General features: G+C 41.7%; 1 protein-coding gene across 3 annotated transcripts in view; it reads left to right on the top strand.

Annotated features, from left to right (window-relative positions):
- The window catches only part of deptor (DEP domain containing MTOR-interacting protein), a 34,512-nt gene that overhangs the window by 16,408 nt on the left and 5,333 nt on the right, over window positions 1–12,771 (top strand). For all 3 annotated transcript variants that reach the window (XR_014569081.1, XR_014569082.1, XM_083761787.1), the window contains exons 6-9: window positions 1,215–1,397; window positions 3,379–3,516; window positions 8,428–8,498; window positions 9,603–9,707. Coding sequence is in view for 1 of the 3 variants with exons in the window: in XM_083761787.1 (XP_083617913.1) it covers window positions 1,215–1,397; window positions 3,379–3,516; window positions 8,428–8,498; window positions 9,603–9,707 (497 nt within the window). In the remaining 2 variants the exon portion in view is untranslated. The remainder of the gene's footprint in view (window positions 1–1,214; window positions 1,398–3,378; window positions 3,517–8,427; window positions 8,499–9,602; window positions 9,708–12,771) is intronic.

Here is a 12,771-nt window from a genome sequence, read left to right as displayed (position 1 = left end):
ACAGAACAATAGCTGGCAAGTCTGGATGGGTCCACATTGTGGTTGAATGTAGACCAGCAGAATGCCTGGAGCTTCACACTGGAGAAGCAGTGTGGTGGCATTTAGCATACAGTATATACACACCATATGTACCTCTGATGCACAGCACCTAGAGAGTCACACAGGTTCTATACCGCACACAATCCATAGTTAGCTAATTAGCATTAGGTAGTGCTGCTTTGTTCACCAAAAGGACAGTGAAGACATGGTATTGATATTTCCTGTAAATTGACTGTTATATTATTATTATTTTTATAGATATTTTGGGGGATTTTTCTGCCTTTTATTGATAGATACAGTAAACTGACTGAAATGGAGGGTGACACGCAGCAAAGGTTGTCAGGATCGGGATTAGAACCTGCGACGCCCTGTCACACTTTTTTTTCCTTTTTAATGCTTTGACTGGAAGTTGGCAACCTCCGAGAGACGAAAATAATCCTTGACTTTGAGTAGATTATTATTATGTGTGCATTTTAGCTTACTGTACATCACAAAGCAACATGTGTATTTACTACAGCCATAATATATGTAATTCTATTTAACCCCTGGGTTCTGTATTCCAAAAATATATAATACAATGACCACATGTTGCAATTGTCTGAGTAAAACTAATCAAATTTGAGCTTTTTTATTCTTACATACTACTTTATCACCATACAGTCATTTTTCAGGAAAGTGCATCTTTACTTTCCTCTTTTTATATCTCCTACTTGGAACCGTAGATATAAGACAGAAGAATGCAGACAAAGGGAATGTCCCTCCTAATATCTCATTGGGACAGAGTCAGATGGTTACATGGTTTTTGCATAGAACTCTGTTCTTTGTAACAAAATGACTTTGTTATAGTGCAGTGGACTCACTGTATTCTATTAGCTATGCTAAATTACTGTAGAAATTTTAAACATTTTTGTGGTTAAGTGATAAAAGGCAGTTTACAGCTGATCTGAGCTCAGTGCTCAGATAAGTTCAACTCAGTATAGGTTACTTCAGTTCAGTACCGTGAAATAGTGTGTTAGTGATGTTTTTGGCTGGCTTATGGAGTAATTTTCTTCTTATTGCTTTTTTTTGTATACCTCTTTCAATTCATTAATTTGTATTGCTTCATCGTTCTCTTCCTCCTTCCCTCCCTACCCCCAATCACCTTCTCTCCTCAAACCCCTCCTCTCTTTATCCAGTGACCAACAAACACCACTTTGTTGATGGAGCCCTGCTCTACCAGTTTCGGATGAACTTCCGTCGCAGGCGGCGATTAATTGAGCTGCTTACTGAGCGTGGCCGTAGCATCCCAGAAAACCACGACAGCCCCTTCTGTCTCCGCAAACAGAACTCTGACGGAGGCAACACTAGCTTCCTCTCAGGTATACAATTTAGACAGACTATAATCCAAGCCTGCAGACAAATATAGTCATGAGGGAACCTATAGGCACACACATGGACATGGTCACATAGACTGTGATTGGCAGAAACAAACACAGCATATGCATGTGCACATTCAGCCACTTATAAACTCTTATGCACCTTGCAGATCTTTATGGAAACCGAATAGTTGCATATTTTCACATAGCTCTGGTCCATAGCTCTAATGCCTTCATTAGAGCTATGGGACTCCTATGCTGGACTGTTCTCTTCCTATGCTCGCATAAATAGCCTCTCCTCTGAAAAAAAAACTTTTTCCCTACTCACCAATACAAAGGCAGGTTGTGTAATTAGAAAGCCTACTTTCCTTAGTGGACGAACTCTGAGGGTATTTCTTGGCAATATCGGTAGAGGGCGCATTTTTCTACATGTGGTGGGGTGCTCAGAGTGCATCCACTAAGGAAAGTAGGCTTTCTAATTACACAAGCCGCCTTTGTATTGGTGAGTAGCGGAAACGTTTTATATATTTACGCTGAGGCTGGTCTGCATTTCATGCGAGGGCTAGAAGCAAAGAGTGGCAGAGCCAAGGGAATTAGGGCTATGGACCAGAGCTAATTTACACATGACTTGGTCCTCTAAGCTTATCGTAAATACTGTATGTATGTGTGCACATTTTTAGAGCATATCTGTGGTCGTCATATGGGCATATCTAACAATAGATGCCAAAACAATGGGAACATTTATTTTTTATGTATTTCTATATCAAAAGTACATAAAATCAAAATTTAATGATTTCCTTTTAACAAAAACGTGCTGCGTGATGATGACGTGTCGAGGCCCTCATGAATATTATACATTAATCTTGATTTCATTCACCTGTTTGATTCCCATTGTTGCACATTCCTCCAAACACAGATGATTTTGATTACAGAACTACTCCATTCTTAATCTCATTTAAAATGACATCCAGATTCCAGATTTTAAACGTAACCAGCACGTTGAAATATGTATCTGAAAACATTATATGTTAGAAATAAGCAACGTAGTAGCACACATGCTTTGGTGGCCGTATGTCTCTCTTGTAAACAAACCGTAGAGCTATAATATATCTAGAGAACAGATTGAGGAGCGACAGCCCCGCCACCCGCTATTCACTTCAATGGAAGTTGCTCAGTGGCGTTCTCAAGGACCCGGAAGAACAACCAAATCTTCCGGATAGTACCCCTTGAGCGTCGATATGATTGGTCGGCTCCTATCATAGTACCCCTCGCGCTGTTCTTGTGGTACCTCTGCGTCTCGTCCTACGTCACAAATTCATTCATACATTTTTACCTGGGCCCAGCCCGCCTGCAGTACCAGGTCTTGACCAATAGGGAGGTGACTTCAACGTTGTCCAGCCATTTTGGGGACTTGGACTTGTGCGGATGTAGCGTAGACACTAACATCCCATAGCCTGAAGGGATGCAACGCTCTGATTGGTTCAGAAACACATAGGCTTTCGTTTCAGACTGAAACTTCAAAATAAAATTACCGAAAAAGCCATTGCACCCCATCTTTAAGGCCATTCCACAGAATCCACACCAATGCAACTCTGCCCTTGGGGATAATGGTTGCATGTTGCAAGGAGTTGAACATAGTTTGACTCAATGTGGTTTGGACAGCTGACAGTCCTGTGTGGGCAGAGGTCACGCTTCTTTGGACAGTCCATCTGCCTATTAGTTTACTTATGCAGTGTTTGCTTTCAGGCTAGACTTACGTCCACACTAACCATAACCCACTGTTATATACTCCAGGAGAGAGCATGCTGAAGTAAGTGTGTGTGTGTGTGTGTGTGTGCGTGTGCGTGTGCGTGTGCTGTTAGGATAAGTTGTTATGATTATGTGTTGTTAGGATAAATTGTTATGATTATGTGTTGTTAGGATAAGTAGTTATGATTATGATTAATCTCTCCCCCACGTCTCTCCCTCATTCTGTCTCTACCAGTGAGCCCCACTAAGGAGATCAAACTGATAGTGGGAGTTCGCCGTAGCAGTATGAGTAGCAGTTGTGGTAGTAGTGGTTACTACAGTAGCAGTCCAACACTGAGCAGCAGTCCTCCTGTGCTCTGTAACCCCAAGTCTGGTAAGAACGAACGAACACACACACACACACACACACACACACACACACACACACACACACACACACACACACACACACACACACACACACACACACACAGGATGGAGCATGCTGAACTGTGTGTGTGTGTGACCCTAATCCACTGAAGCCTATCTTAGTGTTCACAGATGAACACACAAATCATACACCGTCTTGGGTGAATTTACAGTGCCCCCAAATCACTGGCTATACAGACGGTGGACACACATTCTAGATAAGATTTAACCACTCTAGAAAGATAAACTCAGTTCTCGGCCATGCTGCACTTACTTCCATGAAGAGTGCCCTTGGCATTTCACTGTGCCCCGGGCCTCCAAGGTCTTTCCATATCTTGGATAATGTCTCCCCCGGAGGTCATTCAGATTAGTCACTCACACGTGTGCTTCCATGCATGCATGTGTGTACGCACACAGCATAAATGCAATTTGCAACTGGCATTCTGACAGTGTCACACACTGTGGTATGTGTGCTGTTTGTGAAACATCCTCATTGATGTTTTTATAAAATATGGAGCGTAGTGATTTTGAGTGATTGTGTTGGTCCTACGCTGTTGGGCCTATGCTTCAAAAACCCAAACATCCTTGGGTTTTTTTATATGAATTTAAGTTATGAATATTATCATATATATATAAATGGTAAAATACATAAATAAATTTATTTCTCATACATTTCTGGTGCGAGTGTTTGGGAGCTATCAAGATAGTGTTTAATAGTGTAGTGTAGTGTAGTGAGAAGTTGTCAAAGAACACATTTATGTAGAAAGGGTATTGTGCAGCGATTGAGTGATTTCCACAGAGTCGGCACACGTTGGGTTTTTTCTTAGACGGTGTGGTGGGTTCTTCAGCCATTCTCCTCATTTTCCTCGCATAGCCTCGTTTGAAATTCCACTGGTAATGATTTCCTCACTGTGTTTTTTTGAGGGGTGCACACCGCTCAGAGCCCTGACGTCACATAATTTGGAGCGACGCCTACGCGGAAGGGTTGACTCCCACTTTTAGGCCAGTTCATTTTTCGTGCAGACGAAATTAAAGCCTGGGTATCGAGGCCACAAATGGATGAATGAGCACTGAGAATTTTACTGTGTTTTCACTATAAATGACTTGATGGAATTACACTGTAGAGTTAGGGTTTTAGAAAAAAGCACTTCTTTCATTAAAGACAGGAATGTAAATAGACTAACAGTCAGCTATTTACAAATAATACGTGCACACACACGCACCAGGGCTGCCAACATTGGACTGTGAGAATCTAGGAGATTTTTTTTGGGGGGGGGGGGGTGAACACTCCCCAAGGCAAGCGAGGGGTCTGGGGATCCTCCTCCAGAAACGTTTTAACAGTAGATGGAATTTCCTGTGTTCTGGTAAATCTTTGGAGTTTACTAGCCTACTTTTATCAGGCTTGCTTTACCAGCATTGGATAACGATGGGTACAGTTTCAGCCATTAAAACACAAAGAGTAGGCCTACATAAATGTATTTGATGACTGAAGCAATGTAAGATCTTTAACCATTCATTATTTAAGTGAACATCTCTGTATGCATGATTGCATGCACTGGGGGTCTTGGGGTCCTCCCCCAGAAACCTTCTAACATAGTAGATAAAGGACAATGCAGGAGATGTGGTCGAAATGTGGGAGACTCCTGCAGGATCCAGGAGTGTTGCCACCCCTGACACTCTCTCTCTCTCTCTTTCTCTCTCTCTGCCGCAAATCATCTATTACCCAAAGATTACAGTCAGACGGATGAAGTGGGGGAGGGAAGGAGAAGAGATGAACGTGAGATGAAGGGGAAATACAGACTGTGTGTGTGTGTGTGTGTGTGTGTGTGTGTGTGTGTGTGTGTGTGTGTGTGTGTGTGTGTGTGTGTGTGTGCGTGTGCGTGTGCGTGCGCGGGCGCCAGAGTAGCCGGCAGGAAGACGTATACCCGTGGGGACAGACAGGGACTAATGCCAGCAGGCAGGCTTCTCTCTCACACACATACGCCTCCTGACTGTAACCAATCACAGGCCTTGGCTTGGACAGCATTATGGTAATCCAGCTGAGTTCTGAACTATGAGCAGTTCGACACAGAATGCTGGAGGCAGAAGCAGTCACACACACTTACACACGCGCGCGCACAACGGCACACACACACACACACAAACACACTTGATATTCCGTAGATCAGTGTTTCCCAAACAATGGGAAGACCCATTTTTATTGGTCAATATGCCTTATGCCTTTGTACATTTCCTAATTTTTTTTATCATTATTATTTTTTAATACATTTTTATTTCATACATGAAAATTTCACTTCATTTTGAGCTTGTAGATAAAATGACTGTGTGTAATTCAAAATCAAAACTTTGTGACGGTTTCACCGTATCTTCCATGAAGGGGAAGGACAGAAGATTTCTACCACAGTATTTGACTAAAGCTAGAGACGCAGAGCTCTACGTAGTATGTTCTGTTGGCCTTTTTAGAAAGGGAAGGGGCCCCATGTCTTTGCCCCTCCAATGGGGCTTGTTTTCTTAGTGTTCATGAAAGGCACTTAAAATAGAGAGAGTAGAGGAAGAGGGGGAGAAGGAGGTGAAGGCCCCCTGTATAATATAATAGTTGAAGCCATAGACGGAAAGAGCTCTTGTTCCTGTGCTATAGGAGCATGACCAGGTTCACTGCACTTTATCTGACTTCATGTGGTAAACGGAGACCGTAACTCAATGATAATTTTTGAATAGTTAAGCCACAATATTTCTAAATTGAACAAGAATCACATCATAGCAGTAGTCCTCTACATTTCACAGCTTTCACCTGGCTGACTGTTGAACAAGGCCTGATTCACAGCCTATCATCAGCCTGGCCGTGGACATTTTTGTGTTCCTCATGGACCTCCAGTACCTTTCTGTGGACTATGTTGTTGAACTTGACACTCAAATCAACTTTGTCACACCACAGGTTTACAGGTGTAAAACAGTGGGTTAAATTAGTTTTTGGGCAAGCTCCATCATTTTTGAGGGGTGCTAGCCCCTCCTATATACAGGTTTAATGTTTGTTTTTTGTTCAATGTTTGTTTTAAAAACGCCATTGACAATGACGGGAAAATGTATCTCATCTTGTCCCTAACACAAGGGGAAGAAAGGGATAAATTAAAACAATTTATCTACAAATGTGCACATACTATATCTGGTGCGGTAAATACCTGAGGTAAGACATAAAGTGAGTGAGCATAGCAGCAGATGTATGGACGTTTGTAACATTCATAAGGTGCCGTGTCAGTGTGTGTCGACCGTGTAGTCCACATAAGGTCACTGGTATAATATAATCCACAGGTTGGTACATGAGTAAGGGCAAACAAGTCCAAATCACTGTCCCTGGTACAATCCACAAATAGGTCCATGAGGAAGAGTTAATGGTCCAAGTCCAGACAGGCCGTGACACTTTGCACCTTAAGTTACTCAAATTAGTTTGAAAGTATTTAATTCTCTCTTGTTAAATAACAAGTGCTGAACTGACAAAGACCATCTGGGCTCAGAAATTGGGGAAACAAGCAACACATTCAACACATTCACACAGTCAAGCCTTGCATTCTGTTGGCAAACTGAATGAGATATGGAGATGTTTATTTCTGAAAAGGCCTATTTTTAGTCTCTTAAAATGACACGATGATACACAGTGCACTGTGTGCAGTGTTGTGAACATGTGTGCACCGTGATGGTGTGAGAGGTTCCATTACTTTGATAGGTCAGCTAGCACTCTTTGAAAAGAGTCTTGTGTACTCCCTATCTTCCCACTATCTGTCTGAAACCATAAATAACACATTGAACAGAAAGATGTGTTTCCCTGTGCTTCACAGTGATGTTAGTATTAGTAATTAGCATTTTGACGTGATTAGAGAGAATACCAGTCTGTGCTTCCATATGTGAGCAATTTTAGCAACAGTTTTGCTTGACTTGACTGTAAATTCTAGTACATGACACCCCTTCTTTGGTTAAGGTGCTGTTAGATTAATTTTACAGATGGAATTCCTTTACATCAGATTAGATCAGAGTTTCATAGAGATTATGGAACTGAATGGATCAAGAGGATAAAGCTCTCTCTTGCCCTCTGTCTCTCTCTCTCTCTCTCTCTCTCTCTCTCTCTCTCTCTCTAATAATTCTGTCCCAGAAGCTGCCTTTTTCTATCATGACACATAACATACATACACTGCTCAGTGTGGAATGCATTGCTTAGCGGGCCAGCTAGGGCCAAAGTGTATGTGTTTTGGTAAAGCTCAGGATTTCCCCTGATTCTAGAGCTGAATGAAACACTATCTAAGTACATTTTTGGATGTAGCTAAAATTAAAATATAAGTAGTGCTTTAGCTTACAGGTATCTTAAGTAAATGTCTACGCTTAAGGTTAGTTTCTTAAATAACCTCAAGGGAAGATAAATCAAATCCTCACATGTATCCAATATTATTTGAAACATTCTTAGGCAGTTTTTCCTTTGCTAACAGTAGCAGATGAGTGTGTGATTTTATTTATAAACATTATAGTATCTCACCAGAAACATTTGGATGCTGAACTCTTGTATACAGATTTCCATTCATGTTATGCACTGTATATCATCTCAAATAAGAATGTAAGGGGTTAGGCTAGGACAAAGTTGAATGGAGAAATGACTTGGGGAAGTTGGAGGAGGGGCGTCTCTGCTGTGTCAGGAAGCAGTGTGCCTCCACTGCCTCCAGGCACTCTGTTAACATGTGACGGACACACACACACACACACACACATGCATTGGTGTCAGTATTAAATGTGTATCTGCACTCGCTTGTGTGTGTGTGTGTCATACTAATATATGTGTACAGTTAAAACCTTTGACCCTGTATTGTATTTGTGTGTATTTTTTTCATTGCAGTCTTGAAGAGACAAGTGAGTCCAGAGGAGCTTCAGACACCAGGAGGACCCTTCATAAAGAAGACATTCACAGTATGACACACACACACTCACGCACGAACGCACACTAGTGCGAGCACACACGCATGCTAGTGCGAGCACACAAGCACTCTCGCACACACACACACACACACACACACACACTCACACTCGCTCTCTCTCTAACCCTGTCCTGGTCTGACAAAGCCTGCTTTAATACATACTCACTATTCATTTGTGTATGAGGCAAGACGCCACACTGTCACATGCAGATACATAGATCTCGTGAGGGCACACACACACACGCACACACACACACACACACACACACACACACACACACGACAATTATTTGGCCATGTAGCTGCTCTAAATGGGCAATTATATTAAAATGAGTATGGGTGCGGTAAGAGTTACAGCTACAGATTGGCTACGGCATAAGGCCAGGCAGTTTTATTTGTATAGCACATTTCAACAAGGCAATTCAATGTTCTTTACACAGAACATCAAGCAAAGGACACACAATTATACAATGACATTAGGAGGAAAATAGCATTCAGTTACAGTGCAGAAGAAAAATAAAAAAATACTGAAATTAAAAGAAGAGAAAGAACTAAAATCAAAGGCAGCGTCAAGCAGAATGCTCTAGTTGTGTTTTAAAAGAAATGAGTGGTGGCAGACCTGTCATTTTCAGGGAGTTTGTTCCAGTTAGTATGGACAGTTCTGTCCGTCGTGTGGGACAACCAAGGCATGGATGCATGTGGAATGACAACTAATAATAACAGATTCATAAAATAAAAAATCACCTTTGACCTCAACAAATAGCATAAGTAGTGATCTTAGAGTATATAATATATACTCGCCTCATGCTTTTGAGCAACTTAATGCAAGTGGATGGGTGCCGTCTATTAATATATATACTCTAAGGTAGCGATATGCTATGGGGGCTGCTGGGGAAACTGGACGATTACATGATTAGTATTAATGATTAGCATGAATCATTTTACATCGGTTGACAGTAGAATACTGAGTATTCTGATAGGCAGAACAGCTGCTAACACTTAGTCCAGGTTCTCCAGAAGCTGCATACCAGATACGTGTACATCTAAGATAGCGCTCAGATGCTAACAGACTTGATGTGTTGTTGTTCAACCCCAGATCTTAGGCGACGCCGTGGGCTGGGGCTTTGTGGTGCGAGGCAGCAAACCCTGTCACATCCAGGCCGTGGACCCCAGCGGGCCTGCTGCAGCTGCAGGGATGAAGGTAGGATGGGCACTACAGTGATAACAGGAATATTAAACTGTGTCACATGCCACGAATGACCTTGAGCACAACACTCCTGCTGCGGCTGCAACCAGCTTCAAGGAATTAGAGGAAGGGGGCAGGACAGAGTAGGAGGTACAGGAGAGAGTAGGTGTACGGGAAAGTACTCCTACTTTCCTCCTAATCTCTCCACTTCCCAATCTCTCTCCTCCTGCGACTGGGATCTGGAGTAAGATGTAGAGAGGGCAGTGAGTCTAAGACGGGTGAAAGAGGGAGAAGTTAGTAAATGTTGCCATATCTAAACTCCACTACAAATAAGTGAGTTTGAGGGAGGGAGGGAGGGAAAGAACAGAGGAAACAGGAACATGGAGAGTAGGGACAAGGAGGGAGAGAGGAAATTAAGTTAACGGTATGATTGATGAAGGGATAGAGGTTCAAAGAGGAGGAGGTACACACTAGTGGTCTTGCAGCTGGCATGAAGGTATGCACACACACACACACACACACACACACACACACACACACACACACACACACACTGGCAGCAAGGAATGCTGGGAATGCAGAGCATAGCAGTGCCTACTGCCTAGCCCTAGCCTATCCACAACATGGAAGGGGAAGGGAGAGAGGACGGTTTGAAGTGACAAAAACAGGCACGGGGAACCAGACGCAGGGCTTGTGAGAGACTAAATTAAGTCAGAAATAAAAAGCATCAAATTATCAGTGTCTTTTTTCCTCCAGCAGTTATACAGGTACTTTACGAGAGTCATACTTATGAAAGACGTTCATGTTTCTTAAACTAATGCGCTTTCAAATGCATCAGCAGGCTTTGAGTGGGGTTTATGAGAACATACAGTAACAGAACTGGGCTAATAAAAGATCACGTAAGATTTCAGTTAAATAAAGATAAAACCAAATTGCTGCTTGGATGTGCTCCTAAAATGGAGAAATATTTTGTTTTAAAGCACATACTGTAGTACACAGTAACATTAATTTATGCATTTCTAACTCCCACAGTGTAAAATTGTAACCAAATTAACCCTTATTGGTCCATTTGGTTAAAACTCTCAGAGTTCAATTAAAATGAATGATCAGAGTTACATTTATAGAGAACAGAATTGGTGGATAGGGCGGCAGGACACTTGAGAGGCAGAGAAATAGTCTTGTAGTTCTAAAAGGGGAAGCAAACAATGGAAATACATAAATATCACTTCTGTTTTTTTACTCATAATATTGTTTCTCTATAGTCTATACTCTATAGCAATGTGTGTGTGTGTGTGTGTGTGTGTGTGTGTGTGTGTGTGCGCGCGCGTTTCTGGCTGTCATTCTGTGTGGAGCTTGTGGAGAGCATAGGCGAGTTTTTTTTAGGGGGGGCACAGGGGGGAACTTTGTATGATTCCCTGTGATTCTTTGGCATAAGTGGAGCACATTGTCATTCACACAGCGGCCATTTTTCTTTTACGTCTTACTCTGGCGATTGGGAGTGCGATATGGTCAATTAATCAAATCACACTGGGAGTATCATGAATAAACCATCCGAAAAAGTGCTGCAAATATTTCACATCAAACTGTTTTGTGTGATGCCTCATCCACACAGTTTGATGATTTTATTTGTGCTGAAATATTGACCTTGTTTAAAAATAAAAATAAAACAGCCCTAGATGTATGCAAATTAAATACCCCCTGCATATAAGGACCTGTTCAGTGAATGTTTTCATACTGTACACAGTACATGATGTACAATACATCACCTGTTAGCATTAATCACTTTGTAATCTGTCGGCAGTACATTAGTAGGAGTATGCTGATGGGTCAACATTACTGCAGAACAGATGTTGAAAGCCCACCCCACCGCGGTGGTGATGATTCAGTTGAAGTACTCCCCTGTAAGCAAGCAACAAGATGACACCAGGCAGTATCACATGACAACTTCTGTAGTTTATTAATCCCATAGATAATATAGTACACTGGTCACATTACGTGACCAGAAGATACAAGTCATAATACAGAAACATAGTGTGATATGAATAGTCCACAAAATTTCGTCTACGTAGATGAACAGTTGCAACCCACATCATTGGGCATACAGTGTCTTGATATCCGTGACCGTGTTGCACCAGTAGTATCACAAGCAATGAAGCATATCTGTATGCTTAATGCTTATGTACAATGGAGTGAATCTGATGCCCGTCAACAGATACAGGTTGAACTAAGGTCAAACAGATTGAGGAACAGAACAAGGTTCCCGCCCGGCAGCAACGATATCATGTGTGCAACCAATCATCGTTTTGACATCTCTGGGGAGATTAAAGGACTTTCGGAAAAGGGGCCAGTAAATTAGGACTGTGTGAGTGTGTTCCCTGCTGATCTAAACACATTAATACGTTGAAGATAACAGCAGCATCCTGTTGCACCAGCAGCAGCTACAAATAATGGCTGCCAAGTCTTGTTTTTATCAGTGTTGCCATGCGGATTCACTAAAGATAAGGCAGGTGGAGTCCTTACATGATTAAGAAGTAATTTAGGTGTGTCTAAAGTTCTGGTTGGTGTAGAATATTTCAGGATTACTTACAGGATATTTCTTTTCCTCGTTCGAGCATGACCCTTGTGTCTGAAGCTCCATACCAGCTCCCTATACTTGACTTGACTTCTAACTAATCTTATTCATGTCTGTCTGTTGGAGAATAACAGGGGAAATAAATTATTTTGTAGATACACATACATACATATGTACAACATCTGTTTGTGTATGGCTGTTGCTGCTTAGATGTATCTTCTGCATGCTTCTTTCACAAACTTTCTCTCTAACACAGTACCATCCTCAGTGTTTGTAACTGGACTTCTAATAACAAACTTTAATTCTATACCTTTTCATGACATGAAATGCAGCTCAAAGTGCTATACAGAGCAATAAACAAAAAAGTGCAAGCATAAAACAACATGATGGCAAAAAAAAAGCAGTGAATAAGGCAAATCAGTGAGGACATGAATAACATCACAGATCATTAAAAATTAACTAAAAGCAAGAGTGAAGAAATAGGTGCTTTAAAGCAGGGGTTCTAAA

The sequence above is a fragment of the Protomyctophum parallelum genome (genome assembly GCF_964188405.1).
Source record: "Protomyctophum parallelum genome assembly, chromosome: 3".
In the NCBI taxonomy this organism is placed as follows: domain Eukaryota; kingdom Metazoa; phylum Chordata; class Actinopteri; order Myctophiformes; family Myctophidae; genus Protomyctophum; species Protomyctophum parallelum.
Note: the sequence above shows the minus strand (reverse complement) of the source record. Positions and strands in the feature narration are given on the sequence as shown.